The sequence below is a fragment of the Thunnus albacares genome, chromosome 17 (genome assembly GCF_914725855.1).
Source record: "Thunnus albacares chromosome 17, fThuAlb1.1, whole genome shotgun sequence".
Taxonomy (NCBI): Eukaryota; Metazoa; Chordata; class Actinopteri; order Scombriformes; family Scombridae; genus Thunnus; species Thunnus albacares.
The window spans coordinates 8,100,431-8,128,138 of NC_058122.1; the positions used below are offsets into that span (position 1 = coordinate 8,100,431).

A 27,708-nucleotide genomic window follows, 5' to 3' on the forward strand; every position below is an offset into this window, starting at 1 on the left:
GGTCTCGAATAAGCAGCAGCCAGCGGTGCTTTATACGAACTTTAATGCCCCTAAAAACTATAAAATAGATAAATGATCTATTGACTGAGCATTTATAAAAACACGTTTAACCTCTTTTTAAGGCTGAAATAAACATTTAAGGTGTAAAATTAATACATACCCGAAATCACAATAAAATAAACGCGGGTATAATATTTCAATAGTGAGAGCAAACAGTACACTCATACACCACTGAAGACTGAGTCATATTTTTAGTGGCGTATCCATTTTTATATTCACTACCACAGCGCAGGTGTAAACTAAATTCAAAGGCCCTGAAGAGATTGTGCGGCAGCCGACAGAGCGCCTCTTCATGACCCTGTGTGAGTTTAATGAGAGCCACAGAGCGCGTTTAAAACCAAACAGTCTTGGTAGAAAATGCAGAAATCAGAGACGAGGGACGCCACGGATACAAACACAAGCGCTGTTCTTCACAACAATGACCCCCTGTATCCCCGCCATGCGACACACTGGCCCCCAATCCAAAAATCACCACTTTTTTTCCCCACTATCCGTGAACTGTGATAAGGGAATCCTAACCATGAGTGCATCTCTCTGTCTGATTCTTTCCCCCTCTCCCTCTTTCATTCCTCCTCTCCCCTCCTGTCTTTGCGCCCTTTGTTTTATCTCAGGTGAATTGTAATCATGTGATCAAAACGATCACCCCCTTCCCCCTTAAATGAAAAAAAAGGGAACAAAAAGCAGTTCTGTGCATATGAAAAAAGAAAAGAAAAGAAGGAAAAGGCTTGTGTCTTCCTTTCTATCGCCACTCTTTGTCCGCGTCTCATAAAGTAAAAAATGCTTCAGGACCGCGGCGACTCAGGGCCGGGGAGCTGTGGAGGGAGAGTCCGGCTCCTGGAGCTTTTATATCGGGGACTGTCAGGGAGCCACTGCGGGGATTTCGTCCTGCTCTGCCGTGCAGCTGAGGATTTGTGGCCCGGCCTCGGTTTGACGTGAGTGTTCGTTTTGGCAAATGTTCTTGCACAAGTGATGAAGGTGGGGAGAAACTGAGGGGAAATGAACAGGCCTAACAAAGTTACATGACATGAGTTGATGACGTTTATGTGAGACCAAAAAATGTCAACTAATGTAACATGTTTCTATGGTCACGCTATGCTAGAAATTAGGCAAATTAGACAATTAGGCGTATTTCCTGTCACGGCAGCGATGCAAATTTCTGGCACTGTGTGTGACAAAATGCTTCAAAAATATACTTTGGTCAGAGTGTCATGTATTTTGTTAAAAACAAACGGCGAAAGTATCTGTTAATGTAATCTTGTTTATTATTTTCTCATTCTCTTTGAAAACTGTTGCCTTCAGAGTGATGATGGATGGTCTGACTGAACAAACTTTATTCAAAATGAGAGAAATGAAATTAAGTAGAGATAGATGAACCGTTTAGAAAAACAAAACATTTATTATAATATTTCAGAGCTACAAATACTGATAACAAAATGTTTTATATAATCCAAACAAAATAAAAACTGCTTGTGAATTTATAATGTGCCAAAATATTATGAATGCCTGTGTTTGTTTATTTCAGTCAGTCATTTCTCTATGAGGCCTATTCATTACATTTTAAACATATTACTGGTCAAATCAATTTGAATTCGAATGATTGAATTTTGACTGAGGCCCTGAAGAACACAACGTTCATCTTCAATACATGGAAACTAACTTTGACTCCGTTTTAAAAGCCTTGAAAGTAGACTATTTATTATCATTTGTACAGTTGTGCTCAAATAATTACAATTAAATTACATTTAAGTAGCTATACATTTATTGTCAAACCATACAAACTTACATTAAAAGCAACTTTCCTGTATCTTAAATGACTAAACTTTGCAAACCCTTAAAGTCATCTCAGTGAAATGAGACTTTAGGCTTCAGACCTTTTGGTAGATTAAACAAAATGAGTCAATGATTTATTGTATAAATTATACTTCCAGTGAACAGCAGTTAGCATTTTTAGATTCTTGGCATGACTAAATTTTGATAGAGATAAGGTTGCTTTTAGTAATATTACTTTGGGATGTTATGTGACTGATGTGAAACCATAATCACAGTTTATTTATGTTTAAAAGCAATTTTAAAAAAAACCCCAATAAATATAGAAAACTCATAAAATAGTTGATCTCATTTGATTCTTACTAAATAGTGATTTGATTTCACTGTTCACTACTGTACAACGCACGTATCTGTTGAGGCTCACAATTAAAACAGCTTTTGTTTCAAATTAAATACTTTGCTGCACTGAAGCAATTTTGACTGAACTACTTTGCAGCAACATAAACAAAGAAAAAGAAGACAGGCGACACAGTGACAAGAGAACAACATGATACAAACTTGTTCTGTCATGTGACACGGATGATGTAGTTTGTTGTGAAGAACACATGGACGTACACACACAGAGCACACAGGGTGACCGTTGCTGTCACCATGAAGCCAGGGGGCCCCGTCCACATCAGCCCGGGGCCACAATCACCTCACACCATCATCCACTCTACAGTCCAGCTAAATATCATGTAGTCTCTTGTTGATATAGATCAGGACCCAAATCTGATCTCTGGGCCAACTACTAGAGACTCATTTAAGAACACGATGCTTTAGAGGGCAAACAGACTCCAAGACAAACCAACTAAAACTTATAAATTGTAAAAAAAAAACCTCAAACTCAAACCTGTGTGAACTCAGTTGTTTACTGGTGAAAACCAGGCACTGAACTGACCATCTCATGCCAGGTGACGCAACTATAGTAATAAGTAGTGAACGTATACAAATACACTACAAATGTATGAATTTGTAATAATTTTACAAAACAACAGGATTGTGGGGGACACTGGGACAGAGGAATTACTATCATTCAGACAGTTGTTATGTATTTAACATAAAAATGTAATCCAGACTCATTTTACAGCCAAATCAATATGATGAAATCTTGCATGCTTAAATAGCTCTTGGTGCATGTTTTCTGAGGACTACATACACATCATATCTAATCATGTGGTTGGAGTGATATTTTAAGTTAATGTGTAAACCAGTTTCTTTTCATCCAAGATGGGAGTATCATCCATTTTGTCTGTTTTCGGGTTTAAACAGACATAGTCACGTTGTATTTCCTGCTGACTCACAAGAAGCAGGAATTTAGTCAACTGATGTGTGGGTGACATAAGTGTGAGTAGAGATGTAAATAAAAATCTCAACATATGTGATGGTGTCACACACCATCCCAAGTCACTATCATTGGAAAGTTACCTCTCTGTTTCTTTTTTTTCCTTCCACACTCACAGACGTACTCTACCTCCCTTCTGTTGTTCACTCCTCCTCTCCCTTCCTCCCTCCCTCCCTGAATGCACCTGTGCAGGACGCAGCAGGTGTGTCAGTGTTTTCTTGTTGAAGTGGATCAGTCAACCTTGCAGAAGGATCCGCTGGGCTGCTGTTATTGCAGTTATTACAAATGTAATCAACTATGTCTTGCAGTTTGAGATAAAAGCAGCATTCAAGCTTGAGTTTCTCTGTAATAATTCCAGTAATAACGTGATAGTGATTGATTCCCATTTATTTTCCTACCCCATAGGGAGGTCAAAGGTCAGGGTCAGCCACGGAATAGCCCAACAGGATCTGGTAGGGATTCAGAGTCTTGCTCAGGATCACTGCAGGGGTTTTAACCCTCTTTAAAAGTAGCCTTCTGTAATCCAAAATGAAAGGCAATTACTGTGAGTAACTGAGCTTCCATAATTTATAGATTCTTTTCTATAGTGATAAATATCAGTTACATCCCCAATTAAAATGTCAAGGAAACCTCAAATGGGTAATAAAAATAATTCAGCCTTCCATGAAACTTCCTTTTCTTTTCTCTATGTCCATCTTTCTAAATAAATTCATGCAGCTGTGTTACATTTAAATAGGTCCCCCTCTTGAATGTCTGTGAATCCTGCCTTTGTGCTCATATCACCAAAGTTCCTATGCTTTTTTGTTCGTCTTGTCTTTCTCTGAGTTACTGGTTGGGGAGGAGGGGTAGGAGTGTGTGTGTGTGTGTATGTATGTGTATGTGTGTGAGGAATTGGCAAGAACTTGGACGGGCTTTCACTGCAGCTGGGGAGTGAGGTGGGATGTTGTGTGAGCATGTGTGTGCTATATGTGGGTATGTGAATGTGTCTGCATGTGCTTCTGAGTGCCTTTGTGAGATTATGTGTATGTGTGTGTGTGTGTGTTGTGTGCATACCTACACTAGCATGCATGTATGTTATGGAAAGATATGGTCAGTAAATATGTATGTGTGGGCTTTAAGAGCTGGATGATGCTGCTGCTGTGCTGGTCGGGTGAGGATGAGTGGGGCTGAGACGTGTGTGTGTGTGTGTGTGTGTGTGTGTGTGTGTGTGTTTGTGTGTGTGTGTGTGTCTTGCTACCTTAATGAATAGCCCATTGTGTGTTGTGCTTCATATCTCCGCTGACCAGCCAAAGGAAAGAATCTAGTTACTTCAATTGTGTGAGGGGGAACATCTAAAGGAAATTGATATATGGGGGTTGAGGTGGGGGTGTGTAGGGAAGGGTGGTGGTGGTGGTGGTTGGAGGGTGTGGGGGTATTGGGGTAAGGGTCCCAGGTGAGATAGAGCGAGAGGGAGACTTTAGTTACCTGTGGCTGATCTCTGCTGCTATTCTTTTTGAGCTCATATTTCCTGTTTTTCACTCTCAGGAGGAAGTTGGTATTGCTTAAATGTGCTCATTTGTTCATCAGACTGTGTTTGGAGTTCAGTGTGTTTTGTTGGAGACGCATGTTTGTATAAATATAAATGTTGAAGAGCTGATTTGTAGACTGTTGCTTGTTTGGGAGAAATGATAACCTGGGAATCCATCAGCCAGTTGTTTTTAAAACTTCTGCTGACAACTTGAGACGCTTTGTTGCAACTTGGCTATATGTAACTGAGTTTCATCAGATTGCAATTAAGTGAAAGGTTGCATGCATCTAGTTCAAGCAACAAGCAAAATTGTGCTATCATGTCGTATGACTTTCAGATGGTACAACCACAACCAAGTGACACTACTACTGTAGCTGATATAGTGTAAACAACAACAATGAACAGCAAAAAGATTACACATACAGTATAGAAAATTTGCTATATATTAGCTGGTGTTGGCTTGATAGATTTGTGTAAAAATAAGTTTATTGAAAAAAAATCTTATTTAATACTAATATCGACTGTATCATGCAATAAAATGACAATAGTTGGGTATGAATACTCTAAAAACATGCTACACACAACCTTTGACCTTTCGCACCATTAATTCAGTTTTGCACTGACTACTTTTTTATGCACATAGACACTCAACTAGCCACAGATGCACTGAACAGCCAGTAACCGAACTGAAAAGCATCACAGCCTTTTGCATCAGATGTGGGGGTGCTCAGCCCTGCTGCAGCTGCAAAATGAGGCAAAAGAAATGCAGGAAGAATAAGAGCAAGAGAATCCTCAATGGTGCCTTGTATTGCTCGCAACTGTCCCTTGTCTCCCTCTTGGAGCAAAATCACACATTCACATTATTCTTTTATGTCTATTGATCTCTATCTGTGTGCTTGTTGTGTTTTTTTTGGCATTTAAACCCCACACACATCTCTACACATATATGCAAATTTCATGGTAAGATTTGGAAAATCCCAAACAACCCATCTCTGTGGGACGAAGGGACATGCTTGAAAAATGATAATTGAGTGGAATAAGAAGGCGAGGGACGTGGAGATTGAGTCATTTGCAGGAAAATGCAGAAAATGATGTTCAAGAATTTAGCTGGGAACAAGGGTGTCCTTTGTTAGGATGTTTCTGCAGCATGTCTGGCTGGTTGCTGTTTGGGACATCATCAGCACACAGCGATGATCTGCTTCTCTAAAAATGTTCAATTTTAATGATTCTCTCACAGACTGTTTCTTCCCCTGGACACAAAATAAAATTCTCGTTAAGTTTTAAATTTAGACTTACATCCTGATGGCTGAGAACAAATAATGTGTATCTCAGATACTTGCATTTAGTGGTGGAAAGTAGATTTACTCAAGTATTGTACTTAAATACGGATTTGAGTTTTGTACTTGAGTATTTCCATTTTATGCTTCTTTATATTTCTACTCATTTACCATATTTCAGTACATGTATTTGATAACTGCAGTTACAAGTTACGTCACTTAGAGAAGATTTTTCATAGAAAATAAATAATGCGATTATAAAATATGATGCATTGTTATAATTCAATGCATGAGTAATAATAATCCAATATCCCAATATAAATCAAATATAATATACCACTCACAGGGGCATTTTGGCCTCATGCTAGATATCTACAGATATAAAGATAAATATTTAACATCCAAGATCATCTTATAAAATATGATGCACTCCTTTAAACTACCTGACAGATTGAAATCAAATGCTACTTACACAATATTACACATCAGTATTAATAAACCAGTAATATAATATTAGACAATAATGTAACATTCTGTTGGGGGCCATATTGTGGGATGAGTAGTTTTACTTTTGATACTTTAACTACATTTTGCTGATAATACTTATGTACTTTTACTTAAGTAAAATCTTGAATGCAGGACTTGTAGTTGTAATGGATACTGTATACTGTATGTATAGTGTAGTATTGCCACTTTTATTTAAGTAAAGGAGCTAAATAAAAAGTTTTTCCACCCCTTCTTGCAACTGCATGGGCTTGAATATCTGCCTATCCTAGAGATGCATATCAATCTGTAGACATAGTTGTTTTGGGTTTTTTTGTTTGTTTGTTTGTTTGTTTGTTTGGAGGTTTTTTTTTAAGAGAAATTAATTCACTTTCAGGTTAATTTTGCACTGAAGGAAATTATTTTTCTGCAAATGAAAAGCTTTCTAACTCATATCTGTGTCACTCAAAGGAAAATGCAGTTTTTCCTCTGTTACATACTGCATGTGTCGATGTAAGCATAGTCTTAGATTAGCCGGCCATCTCATAGACCTGAATGTACTGCTCTATGGTACTTCAAAGGAGACAAAAATTGCATTAACAGTGCAATATATGAAGTATTGTAACATAAGTTCAATGCCAATAATATGGTCCCACATCTTAATGGTATAAGTCACTGAATGCTTATGTAAAATAAGTGTGTAGTGGATTGACCTGGGCTTTACTTCCTTTGTGTTTACAGGACAGAAGCTGTTTTGATGTAAAAGGGAAAAACAGAGTAAGGGAGAACAGGAAGGAGGGTGATGCTCCTTAGGAAGAGATATGGAAAAGGGAGAGGATAAAAAAGTCACTTTCCAATCATGAGTTTTTCTCGGAACATTGAATTAAGCAGCGTGAACGGGTGGGGGCCTCGAGGGTCTGGGGGCGGCTGGCCGCAAAGATGCCTGAATGAAAGAGTTTGTTGTTTGGTGCTTGGAGACGGAGATGAAAGGGGAGAGGGAGATGGCGAATTTGTCGGGCATCAGTCCCCTCTCCCATCGCCTTCTCACCCTGAGGCCCTCCCTCACTCTGCCCATGTGAGCTAGAGTTCAAATACAGGGCCCACAGCTGCACACAGACACAAACACACACACACACACACACACACACACACACACACACACACACACACACAGACAGACATACGTACCTGGATAAGCACATAGGTGTCCACATGCATGCATGCATACATGCAGAGTGGTAGTGTGATTGCATGTACAATATGCAATCTCATATTGTAGCTCACCTCTCAAGTGAGTGTATACATATACACACACATATACATACACAGTACCCATGTCCATACAGACTCAGATTTGTTTGCATTTTGAAACAAAGCATTAGTAATAGTAATAGTACAAGGGGTGAACAAAGGCTGCAAAAGCAAATATGATTCCAATGCACAGACCCTGCAATGAGTCTTACTACCGTGAAGCACATAATGTTTTTGTAGTCACTGTGTCGGCAAATTTTAAAGCTGTAATTTCAGTTATTATTGAATTTCTTGAGGTGTTTCTGTTATTGCGTCCACCCTCTGAATCCTCCTCCTCCAGCAGTCAGTCAAAACAAAGGTCAGTGGATAACTTCCAATAAAGCTACTGATTTATACCACGTTGTTGTTTGGAAAATACTGCAGCAGAGCTTGTATGTGTCCTGATGAACAAACAGTGCAGAGTACTCTGCTACGTTAGTTGTCAGTTATGTCAGCTTGATTGATGGATACTTTTTATTAGACCATCTATGACCCCATTACTCAGATTCCGTCTAGAGTATCCAGATCAGAAATAATAATCATTGTAAGGGTTCAAATAATTAGATCCATCAAACAAAGAGGCCCTTGTCATGGTCAGTGAGAGATGTTTGTCTTTTACATTACAGCCTGCTGCATTTGGTCAACACACCTAACTACATGGATGCCATAGATATTACTTATCACTCACTTAATGGGATATGGGTATGCATCAACATTAACGCTCACTGTAGAAGAGAGTGAGATATAAGATGAAAACAGCTTCTTACACTTTTAACTGACTCGTCTGCCAGTACAGAACAGAATAAATGTATTTGTTGTTCATCTTAGTAAGATGCAAGACTCTACTAAGCACAACTCACACATAAAAAGCTTTCATTGGATATCCTGAAGCACAATTCAGTGAAAAGATTCAGTTGAATTGAGATGACGGGGTTTGTATTTTAGTTAATGGAATGATTTTGCCTCCCATTATTTTTTTCTAAGGAGTGAAGGAGGCCTACACAACACAATATAAGAGACTTTGAAGATCATGAGAGTGCGACTTGTTAAAGGCTCGGTAAGGCAAATTCAAGATTTCGTCTGGCATGAATTTGTCTATGAATTTCTGTCTTAATAAAGAAACATAATAGATGCACAATGTGAGTTTCACATAGTGACCTATCTACTATTCAAGCTTACAGGAAGTGGATACAGTAACATAAACATCTGTAAATATAACGCCATCCAATACAGTTACACCTTACTTTATTTCTTTCGGACTGGATATTAACCTGTTTTACAGGTTTTCATGTTCAGATATTCAACAACAGCAGGTTGCCAGCCTTATTCTTCTCCCTTCTTGGATAGCTCCAAAAATATTTTGGGAATCTGTAATTGTACACCCCTAATGCAGCTACAGGGAGACAGGTGAAGAAGAAGCACAGAAGATGGCTGAAGAGTTTGCGGGAGGAGTTGTCACTGATGAAAGAGGGGCATGTCTGAAATTATGTTTTCCAGAGCTAAATGTGTGGATAATGTCCTACACCGAGTGTGAGAGAGGCTTAATGTTTAAACGTTGGAGTGAAAGCGAAACTGATCCAAGCATAGCAGAATCAGAAGCAGCTGATTAATAAAAAAAAAGAGAGATAGACTAGACAAACACTGGGGGCACACAGATTTAGGAATAAAGACAAAATGGGAACAACAGGAAGGAGCTTGAGAAGGGGTCACGGCAGTAACACAGAGATCAGTGGTGCATTCGAAAAAGAAGTGACAGAGGAAGAGGAATTGGAGGAGTGTAAATCCCAGGAGAGAGATGGAGGGATGGAAAGGACGGGAAGATGATGGACGCACACTGGCACACACAGACACACACACATCCCATAATTAGCATGCTAACAGGCAGTTAAATGTCCCACACAAAGGCTCACTGTTGAGCCTCTGTTGCTCACTTCGGAGACAATGCACAATAGGAGTCAGTGGGAGCCCCCAAATCACCCTAATAGCTGATGTGGCCCAGCATGGCTTCTCCTATTTTACCATTCCACCGATCACACTCATTCACTCACTCACTGACTGGCTAATGAAAAGCTGATAGCCTCAAGGCCTGCGGTTACTGAGCAGCTTGCCCCTTCCTCCTCATTTCCCTCCTTTCATCTTTTTCACCCACCGACAGAAATGCCTTTCCAGTTCTCTTGAGGTTCAGAGGTCCAAGTTGTGGGCTGTAAGGGGTGCTTGTGCATGGGACCAGCATCAGACTGACAGACAGAGAGATGGAGGATATATAATTAAAGGAAGATCAAGACAGGACAACTATGAGGGCTGAAAGGGGAAGTTTCTTGTTAGCCCGACACAGGGTGATTTTAACTTGATTAAAAACTGGGCAGAAAAAGGAGAGGAAGGACAATGATTTAATTATAGGACAGAAACATGACTGAAAAATAGAGATACTTTGCATACTGATGTAAAGGATGTACCCTACTGCAAAAACTGCTGTGAGTGCTTTCTGTCAAAATGTAGTCCTGCAACTGATATCTTCACCATGTCAGAAATCAAGACGTGCAGTGAGCTGTATTCAATCCTGACAAGCACCTCTGTTCGTTGCTGTATGCTTTTCATTGCACATTTCAAAGAAGCTGATGGTGTATCAACACAGGTGATGAGCCTGGGTCTGTCTGCGCTGAGGTTTAGCCTCATTGAACCCCGGTCAAATTCCTCAGTAGTAAAACCAGTTTACTTTAAGGACTCTTTATTTCCAGGATTTGCAATATCATTACTGCACAGAGTGGCCAAATACCCATGAGACATGAGCAACTAGAGCCACCTATCAGGGAACATTTACACCAATCAGACAGATGGTAGCACAACAAGAAGAAACTTATATTTCACATCTGATTGCGACTTGAAATCAAAAGTCTTTTTGTTTTTTCAATATATATTTTGAGTCAAGCCAAACCACATCCATATACTATACTATAGTACTACTACTACTATATATGTCATGTTTCTGCTATTTCAATTTATCTGCAAAACTAATTTTTGGATTCTCTGATATTACAGTGTTACTCAGAATGTATCACCATCTGGGAAGTATGTGGTATGTTGTTTATTGGTTGGTATGTTGACCATTTGGCTGTCATAATCCAATCAGTTTTCAAACTCCGACCTCTTCATTAACAGATCAACGGGTGACTTTATGAAATTCTGATATTATTCAAATCTTTTAGTGCTGCTTATTGGACAACTTGGCATCTGCTGTGTGTGTTAGAGCTATTCAGGACAATTTTCTTATGATTGGCATTACTAGTTTGCTACATAGACTACAGTCTATGGTTTGCTAAATTTGCTTAGCAGACTTGCAGTGTGAAACTTCTGTCTTCCCTGTCTGGCAGTGAGAGTAAATATCGTGCTAGTTACCTGGATGTAACTCCAGTTCTATGAGTGCATGCATGAGCTGGTCCCTGTTGCTACCGCTGCAGCTATAAAACGGTGGATAAACTGTTTTGAGTAAGCAAGTTTTTGAGTGAGCAATCGTCACGAAATGATTGGTTTCACTATCAGAATTTTATCCATTCGGTTCAATAACATCTGGACAATCTAGAAGAGCTGCAAGATTAAATGATTTTATCCTTCAAGTTAGCAGAGGGCTAACGGGAATTCAGCCAGCTCAGCCGGCAGAAGTCTCTGGTACACATGCTCTATGGGTGCACTCCAGCTCATTGCTGGTTGATGTAACATCACTACCGGTGTGCCAGCGTGAGAATGTCACCACAGACACCAGATTAAAAACACCAGTATACTGTGAAATACAGAGAGATTCACCTGGCGGTGATAGGCATTCAGCATTGTGTGAACTCGTTTGGTATGGGCTTGAATGTAACAGATGTTTATTTATATGTAAACGTCCCGCACTCCAGCTTTAATATGCAATTTATCATGAAGTCATCAGATCTGGACAGTTTGGATGTATTTTGGAAGTCAGAAATCCAATTACAAATTAATGTTGTAATTTTGTACAGTGATCCACTAAAGTAATCTATCCCATGTCTATGAGAAGGAAAAAACTGAATTAACTTGTGCTGCAGTGTGAAGGTAGTCACAGTTCACTGGTTTTTAGCCAAACTCTTACCCCAATTCTTACCAACTTCTCTGCAGATGAGCTTGACTTTCACTTGCTCTGCACCAACACTACAGAGCTACCACTTATTAAAGATGTATGCTGAAACAAGTAACCCTGTCAGTCGGAACTCGGTCAGCTGTATGATTTCTGCATTTATTAAACTGATTGTGTGGCAGGATATCAGCAAAAAGTGCCTTGTCCATTAAGTTTTAAATTTTAATGAACAGAAACATAATGTGACACCCAGTGACTTCTATTGAGGTGATTAAAAAATGTCTTGAATATTGTAAATATCATAGAAAGGGAAAAGCAGAAACTTGCCATAATCAAATACAACAATTTATATATGAACATACTATTTTACAAAAAACAAGCTTAATGTGTTTTGATATGTCTTTGTCAGAAGCTTTAGTAGTGTAGACCTGTTATCCTAAATAAAGTATAAATGACTAGCTGATTGGCTCATTGGCACCAGGTAGGTTTTTTTAATGAACAGCTCATTAAAACCTTAATTTGAGATCAGAGCCTCTACAGTAGGGGAAAAGACTGAAAAATGGAGTATTCTAAGTTCTTCAAAGAGGTCTTGTGTTTTCACTGTTTCACTGAAGGCTTAGTTAATATGTACAGTAAAGGTAATCATCAGACTAGTTTGACTTTTTTTTTCTGAACATCTAAATTCCATCCATCACAGTATCTGCCAACGTTCCTCTGACTCTCTTTCTTCTGTTTTGCACAGATGATCCATCACAGTGACAAACCAGAACACTGTGAATCATTGAACACATTAGAGCCCTTTGAACATTTATCAGTCACACTGACATTATGATATGTGGCACTTGTAGCGCTTTCTTACTGGTCATTAAATGTAAACATGTGATACAGTCATTGAGCACTTTATTTGGAACACCTGTGCAATCTAATGCAATGCAAAATAACAGCTCTGCCATCAATTCTACTTCATGTTTATTATTGAGGTCGTAGAAGGTGGTGGTGTACTGGAGTGCATTATATTAAAAAGTGTTCCTAATATTTTGTACACCCCATCAACATACATAAGGGGGGCAAAATATTAGGAACACTTTATGCACATCACCATCACCTTCCATTATGACCTCAATGATAAATATAAAGTAGAATTATCATCTTTCTGTCAACAAAAACTGAAAATGTTGAAGCCTCGTAAAAGTAGAATTTATTGCAGAGTTGTTGTATTGGATTGCATTAGATTGCACAGGTGTTCCTAATAAAGTGCTCGGTGAGTGTATCCATTATATCCATTAGTTCTGTATTGTATGTCCCCTGCTTGTGATTAACGTTACTTCAAAAATTCCTTTTTTTGTCAAAAATATTTGATGCTCCAGGACAAATACTGCTGTACATCTAAAGGGTATGACGTGGATTATAAAGCAGGTTTACCTGTATTTCTAGTTGAGATTGCAACCAACCAAACATAACGTGCTTCCCCTCCTCGGTATATATTCAGAGCACTTTCTTCTTCAGTATCCTCTGTGCCCCATCAGCAGTTTGATATCAAGAGATTCACTTTTTCATGACTTCACCTGAAATAAAGTTCAAGCCCCTTTTAAGAATATACTGTATATCAGATCAGAGCAACATCAGCCATCCGCATTATTTACTGAGAATTTATTAGGGCTGCTCATCTACAAGTTTACAGGACTTGTGATGATGTCTTGAGCTGTCTGGCACCATCATGTTGTCTCATGTGCGATGCCACACCCGCTTCAATGCCCTGTAGTGTAAAAAAGTCTGTCCTTCCTCCTAACTCTGCCAACTTTTCCAAATAATCACAAAGTTTTTTTCATGTCCTTCAAACACACATAACTAGTGGAGGCCAAAACTCACTGTACTTTTTTTCAACAAATTATTATTATCTTTAAAAAATAAAGACAAATATTATTTTCTTAATCTCCAAACATTCATGAATTTAGATTCAGCATTGTAATCCAAAGTTCATGATCCAGGTTTGAATCTCTAGAGCTCCTGCAGCACAACACTAGAGGGAACACGTGGCTCAGTGTTTTCAGCTCAGGCTGTCTATGATAGAAATGTCTGCAGAGGCATCTAGTGGCTCTAGATGGGCACAGCAAACTGCAGGAGCTTCAACATTCACACGCAGCTACATTAGAGACAGTTTTCCTGAAGTTTTGAAAATGACAAACAAAAGAAAATTATATAAATATTTATTTGCAACATCAAAAGGTATACAAGGAAGAATAAAGTGCTTTGTACTTAAGATTTCTTTTCAGCTTATTTGAATTAGGACAGTAGTTTAATAGTGCATGTTTATCTCCTAGCAGGGGTTGGAAAATCATCATGTTTATACAAAGCAGGAAGACTCAGCTGCGAAGGAAACAAAATACTTTGTCTTAATCACAAAATGGCATTTACATGGGTAGTTTTCTGTACTCAAGTTGGCTCATTTTCTGTGCACATTAACTAGTGATACATTTCAAAACCAATATAAAACTTTCATACACTGCCAGTCAAAACTTTTTAAACATTGTATATTTTCAGACTTGTTGATTAATCTTAAGCAATTTAATAGTAAATTAAGTATAAATTTAAATAAGATTATATAATAAAATATCTTCTTCTATTATTAGACTGTTTTTTTTTCCTTTTATTGGAATCAATCAAGTTAGTCTCCTGAAGCAGAAAAATACTAGACTGTATATTTGTTGCTTTTGGTTTGAAGTTAACAGGGTTCAGTTGTAAAAAGGTTATGTCACCTCTGTCTGTGCACTAATCACAATAGAGCATTTTAATCAGAATCAGATCCCAGTTCAGAGATCGTCTGCTTATATTGCCACCACCATCAAACATATCTGATCAAACTATACCCAAAGCAAACACTGAACCAGTCCTGATGAAGGAGATAGGTTGCATTTTTTTGTTTAACTATAAATGAATTTAACCTATGGATTTTCTTTTGTCGTTTTTTTTTTTTTACTTTAAGTGTAGTTATTCAGTGAGGAATATTTAATTCAGTATAGTTTAATATAATATTTTAATATCATTTTAGAGTCATTTAAGTGTTTGAAGCACTGCAGACACTGAGAAGTGAACAGAAAATACAGAGAAACATAAAGTATCTCCGGACAGTTTAGCACCTAGAAACTGAGTGGAACTCTAATTCATTAAATCAAATATATTCATACAGTACAGTTACATTTGTCTGTCACGGGAGCCTAATTAGAGTGATCAAAATCTTGGTTATTTATAAGTCACAGTTATCTATAATACATATATACTTGAGAATAAAACCATAAATGCTAAGATATTAGTTTTCATTTGGCCGGCAGTGTATATTTGTCAATAAAACTGTTTACCTGCGCTCAACATGTTCCTGGATATTTAGCAGGTTTTGCAATAATTATTTATACAATTTCAATTTTAAAATCTGCTCATTGTTCAGATACACACATAGTCTCTACAATAAGTCTTTGTTCACAGAGCCACATTGACACAAAAAACACACCGCTCAAGCAATATAATCAGCAAAAACAAATTCACGAAAAAGAACAATAAAATAAATATTCAAGAATGAGAGTTGGAGTATCATCAGAAACAGCGGGAACACTGTTCTGACAGCCTGTACTGTATGACCAAAGGGTTTATAGGGAAAAAATACATTCAGTCCTTTGACAATCCCATCATTAAAATGTATGGTACTTTACATGTATTTCAAAATCAAGTAATGTATTTTCTCTTTGAATAACACTTACTATTACTTTGTACCATCTGCTTGTTCCAGCATGCTGAACCAGCTGTTTTGCTGCCCCCACATAAAGACGGGCAACTATTCTGTTTAATTTAATCTATTATATAACCATCATAAACAACTCACATGACATACAGTTACACTAGACGTTATCGTCTTAGTCCCAATCCTGTGACTTATTGCACATTTCCACTCCTCAACCTTCATCCCTTTGTTTCCTGTTATGCTTTAACAGTGGCTTCACATCTTTCTACTATCAAAACAGTGAGTACACTTAGGCTGCATGCATCTCAGTTTCCAAATAATAAGTCAGAGGTGCTCTGTGTTTCATTTTCCAACTCCAGACCTTTGGCGAAGAACAACAGCACAAACATTAATTAAAGTCACCTCTTAGTATTGTTTCTGTTATCACTGGCTGCAACCTCCACAAGAAACAAACCAAGAATAAAGTGACCCATAAAGTCTAATCACTCTGCTTTCTATTGATAACATTAAAAGACTAATATTAGTTAGACTTTCAGTGAAAGTCAGCATTAGTGCTATTCTGTTCTGTTTTAAATATATTTATGTAAAAATATGTTTTTAACAAGAGATTTAAAATGCAGTGGCGTCTTCCTAAACACTAAATTGCAGTAAATCAAGACATTTGTCAAAAGTAATTTTCTTAAGGAATCTTAATATCACATTCAGAAAAATACTCTTTCTGCTACACTCAGTGATTGCACTTGGAATGGTCTTGTTGGTATACTGCACAGCAAAATCAGTAATCTCTCACTGATACATACTAAAACACCTGGATAAAAGGAGGGTTTTATGTTTTTCAGGAAAAGATTCAACAAAGCAGCGAAAGTGCAAATAGAACTACTGCAGACGTGATGAGCAATTAAATCCCATGAACAACATGGAGATTATCAAGCATAAATTGTCCACACTTTGATTAAACAGTGCATCTTGAAAATCGATTGAGCTCAGTGCTCTTCAAAAAGGAAGAGAATTACATCAAAACTGCTATTGCTTTCATAAAATGTCTTGTTTACAGTCACGGAAAAAAATCTTAAGTAAAATTCATTTTAAACTAAAATGTACATACAGTCTAAAACATGACTCAAGTTTCTAGGCTTTTTCTGCTGTTGTGCTTTCCTTTGTTTATGAAATAAAAAAGAAAGGGAGTGAAAAGCCTGTCAGCGCTTTTTTTAGACATCCTTTGTCCTGCAGAATCTGTCTGGTTGGTTGTTATGGCTCTTCAAGGAATGCAGTTGAATCTGACAAAAATTGTTTAGGAAAACAATTTCTTCTCTTTCTTAATTTTTAATCTCCATGAGAAGAAAAAAACAAATATAAATGTAAAACACATAACACTGGCAAGGCAAAAGGGGTTTGAATTTCTGTACATTGAATCCCAAAATGAACACATCACCAAGAAATCTGTGAAACGTGAAACTGCACCATCCCTCAGCTCTTTAGATCTCTTGCTCGCTCTTGTAGGTCACTGGATCAAGAGGAATGGCAGTCTGTAAGATGTCAAACTCCATCTGGTTATTGTCCATGTCCAGAACACACATGACATTGTTACTTCCAGATGTCATGGTCGCATTGTCCTGGAACATATTTTGAAAGTCTACAGAAACTGAGGTCCTCCTCTCCTCTGCCCTCTCCTTCCCTACAATCTGATTAGAGTCGAAGATGTCCTCCTCTTCCTCCCCGCAGCTCAACGCTACCTCATTCTCATAGCAGAAGGCGCCCAGTGATCGGGGGATCAAGTCTTTTGTGGATCTACAGGCAGAGGCGGGGGTGGCAGGAGAAGAGGCCCGGCTTGCAGCCTCATCGAGCTCTTTGGCGCTGAGGTGGGGTGTCGACGGCACCTCATAAGTCTTGTGGAAGCGAGCATAGTCTACCTTGTAGCAGTTGTGGTCTTCATAAATCACTGGCTCAAACCTGTGACCCCAGAAGATCTCTCTGGCAAGGTAAGAGCTACGGAACTGTGTGGTCATGGCCGTGGCCTCCACCATCCCCTCCAAGATCACTGCAATCTCAAAGTCATCAGTCTCCAGATCAGCCCGGCTTAAAGTATACAAGGGGCTATCTTTATCTATCTCATGGATTATAACCAGTGGCGACACTAGAAACAGCCTGTCTGTGCCCTCATCATAGCCCACATTGAGGTCCATCTGCTCCATAGGAATAAACTCACCCTCAGCTGTGACATATGACCGTATGAGCTGGGCGCGGACATGAGCCTCCACAATGTGGCTCCTCCGCAGGTTACCCACCCTCCACATGAGGCACAGCTTGCCATCGCGCATGGCAATGACAGCATTTTTGGAGAACATCAGGGTCTGGTTCCTCTTCTTTGGCCTCGCCATCTTGGCCATGATGGTACCGATCATGAAAGAGTCAATGATGCAGCCCACAATTGACTGGATAACCACTGTTATCACAGCGACAGGGCACTCCTCTGTAACGCAGCGCCAACCGTAACCAATGGTGGTCTGGGTCTCCATGGAGAACAGGAGTGCCCCAAGAAAGCCCTGGACATGAAGTATGCAGGGCATCCTTTTTGGCTGCCCTCCATCTGCGTGTCCAGAGGTGGGTCCATGAAACCCTGCCACCGCCAGCCCATCATTCTTCACCATAGGTTGCTCCTCAAAGTCTCCATGTACCAGGGAGACACTGTAAAAGATGATGCCAAAGAAAAGCCAGGAGACCATGAAGCTGGTGCAGAATATAAGCAGCAGGTATCTCCAGCGGATGTCCACACAGGTAGTGAAGATGTCAGCTAGGTACCGCTGCCTCTTTTCTTCCATGTTGGTGAATACAACATTACATTGTCCATTTTTCTTTACAAACCGGCTCCGTACTTGGTTGGAGCCCCTAGTCAGAATCTTCCCGTTGTAGTTGTTCATCCCTCCTCGTCCCTTTGTGCTGGGCACGGCAGCGGAGGCTCCCGACCTCCTCCTACTATCCTCTGTTTCTGTCTGGCAGGCTGAGTGCAATCCGATTTTGGGGGCACTGTGGCCGTTATGGAGTCCTAAGCTAGAGATCTTCTGGCGTTCCTCCTCTGGTAAAATGTCTGACACAATGCTGTACCTGTCAGGCCAACAGAGAAGGGAAGATTAGGATTCAAATATTTGGTGAACAATTCAGTGACATTAAATTGATACAAATACATTTAGTTAACACCATGAGATTTAACAACACTTTAGAGATGAATGTGGTAATATCAAGTGTACACTGGGTTAAAGCTGATAATCCAGCCAATATCTGCTTTTTATTAGACATCTGCAGCCACTGCAGATAAGATGTAGGTTCAGTTCTGACCACAACAAAACACATACATACTGGCCATAAAACCAACAAGAACATTTATCTGCATATTTGTCTTGAAATCATGAAAACGGTTCTGTAAAACATTTCCAGGAAGAAAATCTACCCCAGACCTTCAACTTCACTGTTCACTGTAGACCATGATTGGCTCCAAACTAGTTGTGTGTCACAAATCATGCCTGTAGGTAGACGCCTTAAACTCAGATTTAAGGTGAGCACAGAGAAACTTTCTTTCTTTGGCAGATGGATGTGAGAACAAACTCTGCATATACATCATTCTGCACAGTGAAGCTCTAACAAGGAACAAGAGGAAAAAACCCTTTTTGAGTAGAGGGGGACTTTAAGTTCCTATATCACTCAAACTGCAGTGTGTACAATATGGGAAAGAAGAAGAAAGAGCAGGAAGACAGTTTATAGAGTCAGTAATTCTCTTGCTCCTTGTGTACCTTCTGGTGTACCATTTGAGGCACTTAAAGACACTATTCTCAAAGACAGGGAGTTATGAAGATCCTCACAACTGGCCACACAGTTTGATGGAACACTCGTTGGTGAATACAGTGGTTAACAATATATATTCTTAACTCTTAAGTCACTATAAATATATTAAAACTGACCAAACTCCTGTTCACCTGAGTGAACCTGTCTCTCTCCTTTACATGGATTACCAGCTGGGAAGGTGAGTTCAGTTTAGCTATGTGAGAAGGATGATAGCTGTCATCACAGATTATAGGATTATATCTGAGTCAGTGTCAGTCAGACAACCCATTTTGAGTTGGACAAACATATATGTTACATATTCTATGTAAATGAATGTTAACATTCTTTTAATTCTTCATTAAGCCACTGATAACTGAAAGATCAGTTGTGTGGAGATATTAATTTCTCCCTTTAATCCAATGACAATAATTATTTTATTTTTCTTCTGTCACAGAACATTTCACCCATCAAGTTCATCTTTATTGTGCCAAAAAGGGACATTTCATGTTCCACCAGACTAACTAATACCACACTAATATATAAGACTATATGGCAGGTAGGACAAACACACAAAACTGTAAGATAAAAAGATAAACAACTATGAGACATTCAAATCATAACAATATTATGCCTGAAGTGAGGCGTTCTAAAGTGCAAATACTATGTCAGTGGGCCAGGCTATTAACAGAACAACGGTGGCCATTAATACAACAAGGAAACCTTCAGTCCTCTTGTTTTCATAACAGGTGACCTGTTGCTGCTGCCTGAAGAAAAGAACTGTGCGTGCGACTGGTCAGGACAGTGTAGGATGGCCTTGGCCTTTCTAAGGATCTGCTTGCTGTAAATATCCCTGAGCTGGGCCTGACTCACCCTGACTAAATTAACAAGCCCATTCTCCCTGGCCATGTCAAGATTTCTGGACCAGACCACAAGACAAAATGATGCATTTATTCATTACAGTTACACATTTATACCTTCTGTACAAATTACATGGATTAATAGTTCAAATTACAACCAGGACCATTGTTTAAACTATTGTGTTTCCCAGGTAATTTCATAAATGTTATGTTAAGTTCAGTGATGCAAAATGATTTGTGTTGCAAAGGAATAATAACACATGAATACTGAAATTTGGGGGCAGATTCTGGCCTTTTCAAGTCTCACCAGGACCATGTAATAAAATAAAGAATCAATTGCACAATTGCAATTTAAATGCAGTCCTATACAGAAAGCTGCTTCCAGATTAAATCCCTCACCTGTTGGACCTACTTGTTCCCATGGCACCAAGAGTCACTCATATGGGGTCGGGGTGGGAGGCCAGACTCTGCCCTGCTCCCAAAGATCATGTCCACCTTGAAGGTGGTGTTTGGGCCACTGAGAAGACCACTGCAGGAGAGAGGGACATGAACATAATCAGCCCATATCAGCTAGTAAAGCGATGATTTAACTATGTTGATTGTGAGTCAGATTGGAGATACACACTTCAATAAACGAAAAAACATGACCTCTCTTAAGCTTTTCTGAAACCTAATCTGACCTTGTTTAATCACATTTCATCTCTTCATATTTAAACATTACTGTGGGCCTGTGTTTCTAGTCTGGCTGTTGTATATTGTTTGTTTGTTGGATTTAGACGTAATCCGGATTTGATTCTGTGATATATCTCGAGGAGCTGTGACCCTGTCTGCTCTTACCCTTAAGAATACATACAGCAATGAAAGGATTATCCACTGCAGACCTTAAGTCTTACTGTGTAATTCCACAGATTTATACATTTTCTAAAGTTCAAAAGGTGCATGTAGGTATGTGCCAGCTTTACATTTCATCTCCATGATGGACACATCTTGTACACATAATTTTAGATACATCAAAGTGTTTAGATACTTTGGTTACACAGTTCAGTAACAGCATGGTAGCGTGCACCCACCTCCCCATCCCTCCAACACTCACAAATACACTGTACACAATACACTGCACTATTACAGGATTCATTGAAATGCCGTTCTTGGCAACTTTGTTTCCATTGCTTGTAAATTTCTAGACATCTCACAAAATGTAGTGATTCAAATCCAGCAGATTTAAATCTACAAAGTTTGCCGGATACAAACCTCCAGGTTACCAAGAGTTCCATGATTTACCTCCAATCCACTGAGGGTGCTTGTCTCCAGCACACTATGAACACTTACAGTCAGTTTATTACATTGTTTTGGTGAACAAACCTTTCAGACACTTATCTCACAAAGATTAAGACTTAAGATTGTATTTCCAATAAATATTGGATTCTAACTGTATTTTTTTTCTCACTATGTCTTTGAGAGATGGGTGTTGAATCAATTAAGTAAATCATTTTGACTTAAAATTCAAGTGGTTGGATTTTTGGTGTAATAGAAAGTTGGAGAATTGTTAAGCACTGACAGGAGTTTGAGTTCTCAAAGTGTCTGCCATTAATCAAAATGACCCCAGTCATGTTGTCAGTGGGCTATATTTGGCACCATACTGTATGCATTATACAGGTCCTATACCTAATTTTCTTTTTCAAGAGCCCATGCAGCCACCTATCAATACATGGGATCAATTTTAATCATGTGGGTATCTTTATGTAAATGCCTTTGACTTTCAAAGTACTTTTTTGATTAGATTAAATCTATGCTGAGGTAAGATGTAGTTGTTGTAACAGAAACTCTGCCATCAAAACCACATACAAAAATATATATTCCAAGATTTGAGCTAAATACTGTAGTTGACTGTCAGAAAGGTTCACTCCAGGTTTTAATTGAACTGATTGTCATCAGGCTGATGGTGGAAGATTTAATACATTGTCTTACTTTTATTTGAATGGAAAACATCAAAACCAGATGTAGGTCATGTGCTTTGGTTTAAAATTAATATGAGACATTAGACTTCAGATGCCTATAGGCCTTTGACGACAATTGCCACACTGTATAACAGCACAATGCTGTTTTTTTCTGACAAAGCTTAAGCTTAAAAACCTTGCTCGAGGACGATCTTGAATCCTAAATGACATAAACAAAGCTCAAGTTTTTTTCTTATTACATAAAACTGTCCAAAAATCAAAAAGAAAAGAAAATCTTGTCACATATGCTTTCTATCATAATACCTGTAATGTAAAGCAGATAATAAAACCAAGTTGAATATTGCAGTAGGTTGTAGTAGCCATTTATTTTTTTACATACTTGTATATAATATATGCAGAATATTTCTGTGTTAGAGTTATGACATTTGCTCGACTCGATTTTCTAATGAATCCACTAACAGATGTCTGTGTAAGTCAAAACATGGTTTATTAGATGTACTTGTCCAATTCTTCAAAACATAAATATTTATTTTTCCTCATGTAGATTGCCTTTAACCCACTGCTCTAAAATATTGCTTTTACCACATCTAACTGATCATGTCAAGAATGAAATTGCTGAAATTGACTTATGCTGAAAAAGCAAATTGTGACTTTTAGTTCTTCAGTTTTTTTAGATTGCCCTTTTTTCATGTCATGGTGTCACTGACAGTGCATTTCATATCATTTCAAGTTAATGAATACACTCTGTTTAAGGTCATTTCACATAATCAAGAGGAGAAAATCTATATATCTTTGGAAAATAATGTTTCTTTCCAATGACACTCACACAGGCATATCTGTATATACTTTATGTGAGAATGTGATCTGTCTCCACACAGGTGTCCTTCCAACCAACAACACAGCTGTAAAATAACTTCTGAGCTGCATCTACAAAAGGAAGAAGCAACCAACCAACAATCCATGATCTGTGACGTTTCCATTTAGGAGCAAAAGGTTTATAAACCTCTGATGAACAGAAGGTCTGGGGAAGCGGAGCGCCCGTACCGATGTGTTACAGCAGAGATGAGACTCACACAGTACAAACCAGTTAATGGTCACCAGGTAAAACTGGGGACTTTTACTGAAGCCAGTTTCCATAGGAACACATTTCCTGTGGCATTTGGGGGACGGAGTAAAGTGGAGAGAGTCACCAGAGACACAGTGGTGTAGAGGAGCTAGTATACTGTATTAAGTGCTCTTATAACATGAGTCAGAGAGGGAGGAAGAGACGGGATGAGAGAAGGGGTGTAAGGGCAGCAATGCAACATCTACATTTGATTTTAAGTAGATTTTTAATGAGGTGGGACAGATGACAACTGAGACTTTTTTGATCCATGTTACTGAGTCAGAACATAAATGAGTGTAAGAAATATGTTGTCTGTTTTAACGTTGAGGAATTTGGTCTAAAAGCATTTTCAAATTGCATTGGTGTTCAGCTTTATTTAATTTCCTAATTTGTCATTAAGACTCGACAATGAGATGATTTCACAGATTTTTACTCAGTTTACATTTCCGTAACCTATATTTTTGATTTTATTTAGTTTTTCTTTTTAAGGATTTGCTTCTTGGGTAAATTGCATAACTTCACATTTTTCATTTTATAGACTAAACAATGAATATATTGACTGAAGAAAAAATCGTCGGACTAATTGGTATAAAAATAATCATTCGTTGCAGCCGTACTGTATTTGTGTATGAACTGTACATATATGTGCATGTATTTGCCCATCCCCTATCAATGTAGCCTTATTGTGCACACTTGTGTAAGACTTCACAGTGCTGTTGAAGTGTTTCACTGGATATCTGCATCACTAACTCCCCCCTAATCTCATAAATCACAGACTGAGTCAGTCATAATCTTGCAAACTGAAATAAGAAAGGTAGAGTCATCCTGTAACAAGCGACTTCCTGGAGATTTCCTGACTGTTAATCCCAAAAGAGGGACAGAGAGAAATACAAAGACAAGCAGGTTGGGTGGAGAGAGTGAGATTAAGATAGAGAAGTGTCCCCTAAGCTTTTGGTAAATCGCCTCTGATAAGACACACTCTTACATCTGCCACAAAAAGAAATTATACATCTAGTGTGAGTACCACAGCTTTATGCCCAGATATGGCCCAGCAGATGCGACATCTAATGGAGCAATTATGCAAAGTGGTCTGAGTCATTTTCCATCATATGCTGGTCATAACTGGTAATTAAAAGAGGAAATTGGCTTTACTGTCTATAAAAGGACTGTATGAAATCACCAGATGCATTCAAAGCTAAATTATGTAGCCTAAACATATGTTTGGTTTCTGCCTAAAATAATAATAACATTAAATCTGACTGTTAAGATGATTGTTTAAAACCACTGGCATGAAAAGCACAGAATAATATTGTTGCATAAATTAAGTCGTAGAAATACAATAAGAGAAATACATATTTGCTTAAAATTTGTGATGTAAATTACACTCTCACAATAGTGATTCATGCTGAGACTTTGTGTTGGGATAATGGGACTGAAGCCAACTGTTCTCTCCCACTATTAAGTAAACTTCTGTTTGATGTGCTTTTTCACATTCAGTTATTATTAACAGACACATTGATACTCTCATATGATTCATGTTCATCTGATTCTAATTAAAATGATTTTTTGAGTCAGTCATTCCACTGAACAGGTTCACTTCACTTCCTTCTTTTATCCTTTGCTTGTACTATGTGAAAATGAATCAATAAATACCCTTGTTTCACCTCTGCTTGTCACGAGCCAACCCACAGAGAAGCAGTCAGTCGTGCAAAGAATTATTCCCGTGCTGCCATCACATCAGACAACCTCCATATTGGCTGCATTTCAAATGTTTTTCCTCCACATTGTCTTATTTTGATCTTTGCAAAACATATTATGCATATTTCCCAGTTCATGTGATAGATCAGTCCAACTGTAACTGATCCACTGACAGTTTTAAAAGGAAAAATCTATGGACTTAGATCTCTATATGGACAAACATCTTTGTTCTGCTTTCCCACCTGCAGACCTGAATGATCTGACCCTGAACGTGTCCCTGACTGTTTGTTTGTTACTAGTCAGACAAACAGAGAGAGGCCACCACAATTACAGCTGATCATCAGCAGGCCACTAAGTAGTCTATTGACTGTCTACAGTTGGTCATCCAATATCATACCTATTAACCTGCAGCTACACATCACAGCAACTGGTTTTTCAAAGTATTACCAGTGTTATCAGCCTTTGAATTGTTTTTTTTTTTTATCTTAACAGTCCTGGTTGATGCTGTTTTCCTGACTGGTCCTGAAAAGTCCATTAGAGCTGTCTGAGTAAAAGACAGGACTGAGTCAGAGTTATGTAGCAATGATCCCCTTAACAATGAATTGCATCTTCATACGGACTAAAAAACACCACTTTATATCAAGGTTCCTTTATGATAGCATAGATTTGCATATTGGATGTTTTGCATTGCACTCTTTATATTCTCTGTGCACAAAAAACATAAGACTAATCTACGAAACAGTCCAGCAAATCAAATCACATCTGTTTTCAGTTGATCAACAGGTGCAACATCTCCTTGAGGTTCATTCTATACCTGCTTTGTCTTAATATGTTTCCAGGTGATGCTTTAGTTTGAGCCTCACTAGTGCCATAGAGATTTACATATGACGAAGTACTATGACTGTTAGCTTGATCATACACGACACAGCATTTTCCATGATGCCCAAGCTATAGTCTGTATGACGCAGTGCTTATTTTGCAAGAGTGTACTGTCTGTAGGAAAAACTAGAGCTGCTTTTAATGTCTACTATCTGCAGTACAAAGCTGTCAAATGACTTTATTTAACAAATAAAAAACTTAATCTATCAAATGATTATTGTACACATGTCCTGATAATGAAATACTATTTGAAAATGGATCATAAATGATACTCACGCTGCAAGTTAGTTGTTGTTTTCTGTCACTTTGTTGTAATTTGAATTCCTTGTGTGCCACCACTTCACTTCTCAAAATCCCACTTTCACTGTCCAGGACAAAGGTGCCACATCCTTAGATTTCTGTGGTCTGTGATCCCTTCTTTCATTCTTCCACTCTTTTAGTTTCTTCTTTTAGTTTCTTCCTCATCGCTTATTCATTGTTTTATCCCTGTTTGTTCCTTTTAATCCTTTATTGTCCTCCGCTGCCTCCTTTGCTGACTATAATCCTGTCTGTGTGCTCTCTCCTGTGTGTACTCACACACCCCGGGCTGAAAATGCTGTGTCAATCTCCCCTCTGCAGAGCATGGGTTCTGAAGGGAGGGAGAGAGGGAGGGATGGATGGAGGAGAGGAGAGGAGAGAGGAGAGGACAGGAGAGGAAAAAGAAGAGAAACAAGAGGAGATAAGACTAAAGGGGGGCTGCCACTCTGTCTAAGCATGTGTAGGTGTTGAATAATGCCTGATGTGTCCATGTAAGTGAACGAGAACACGTTTGAGTCATGATTTCTAGGCTAACTCTCTTCGGGGAACAACAGAGATGATACAGTAACAGGTGGGAGATGAGGAAAATATGGGGGCTTGAAAATGAAGTGGTTGAGTTTCCATCATAGTTGTGCATAGTAAAACTGTGCATCACAATGACGAATACAATAACAGAGCTATCAATTAGCCTGTAAACATTTACTTTTACTCCCTCACAACTGTGCCGTGGATGGTCTCCAGCCTCTTATTGCTGACTGTCAACACATTTTACTCCTTCATTGCAATCAAAACTTGAGAGCTCTGTTCACGTACATTAAAGGTTTACATCAACACACACAGGGCAGAAAATGCTGGATTTAACTGTTCAAGCAGTGCAGCAGCAGCAGTTTCTCTGCCCTGCGAATGACTGAGACTTTAAACCACAACTTTGGCCATTAGACTGAACAGTTGTTGAACATGTGTCAGTGCTGGAATATTAGAGACAGTAGAGAGATGACAGGAAATGAGGGGAGAGAAAGAGATGAGGAATGACATGCAACAAAGATCCTCAGCCTGATGCAAACCAGACACGACTTGTAGTGATCAGTAATGTCAGATAGTAGCCTAAAAGAAAGCAAATAGAAACAAACATCATCACTACGATGTACGTAATCAAAAGTTAGTTGTGAGGATATGCTCCTGTCAGTGTATTGTTATGTGTTAACATGTAAGAAGTATTCTCATATTATAATGATGTAATGTTATGCCAGGTGCCTTTAGATGTAAAGATTTTATTCTAATATGAGCTAGTTTAAATTTAGACAGCGTATTAAGTTTTATGAGTGACTTTCTTCCTTGCCGCTGCATGAATTATGTTCCTTTCTACCTTTGATGTAACCACTTAGTTTGTAAGTTAGTGTATAGTGTCTGAAGAACAGGACAAGCGGACCTCAAACTACTTCAACAATCTCAGAATAACCATAATTTCTACATGCAGTATCCAGATGACTCCATGAAATATGAA

At 38.6% G+C, this 27,708-nt stretch overlaps 1 protein-coding gene across 1 annotated transcript; it reads right to left on the bottom strand.

The window, feature by feature from the left end:
- Positions 1 to 14,052: 14,052 nt before the first annotated feature.
- On the bottom strand, positions 14,053 to 26,477 carry LOC122967664 (ATP-sensitive inward rectifier potassium channel 12-like). The gene is made up of 3 exons (XM_044332427.1): positions 26,184 to 26,477; positions 20,667 to 20,796; positions 14,053 to 18,696 (listed from the first exon to the last, which is right to left on the bottom strand). Exons 2-3 carry the CDS (start codon positions 20,687 to 20,689, stop codon positions 17,070 to 17,072), a joined length of 1,650 nt encoding a protein of 549 aa, XP_044188362.1. The 5' UTR covers positions 20,690 to 20,796; positions 26,184 to 26,477; the 3' UTR covers positions 14,053 to 17,069.
- Between the last annotated feature and the right edge of the window lie 1,231 nt (positions 26,478 to 27,708).

What these genes read in the sequence shown, in the direction of transcription:
- LOC122967664 (XM_044332427.1), bottom strand. Translation starts at nt 20,689, where the DNA reads ATGGGAACAAGTAGGTCCAACAG. An exon ending in GGAACAAGTAGGTCCAACAG is followed by an intron (nt 18,697 to 20,666) that starts GTGAGGGATTTA and finishes TTGGCCTGACAG; the next exon opens with GTACAGCATTGTGTCAGACA.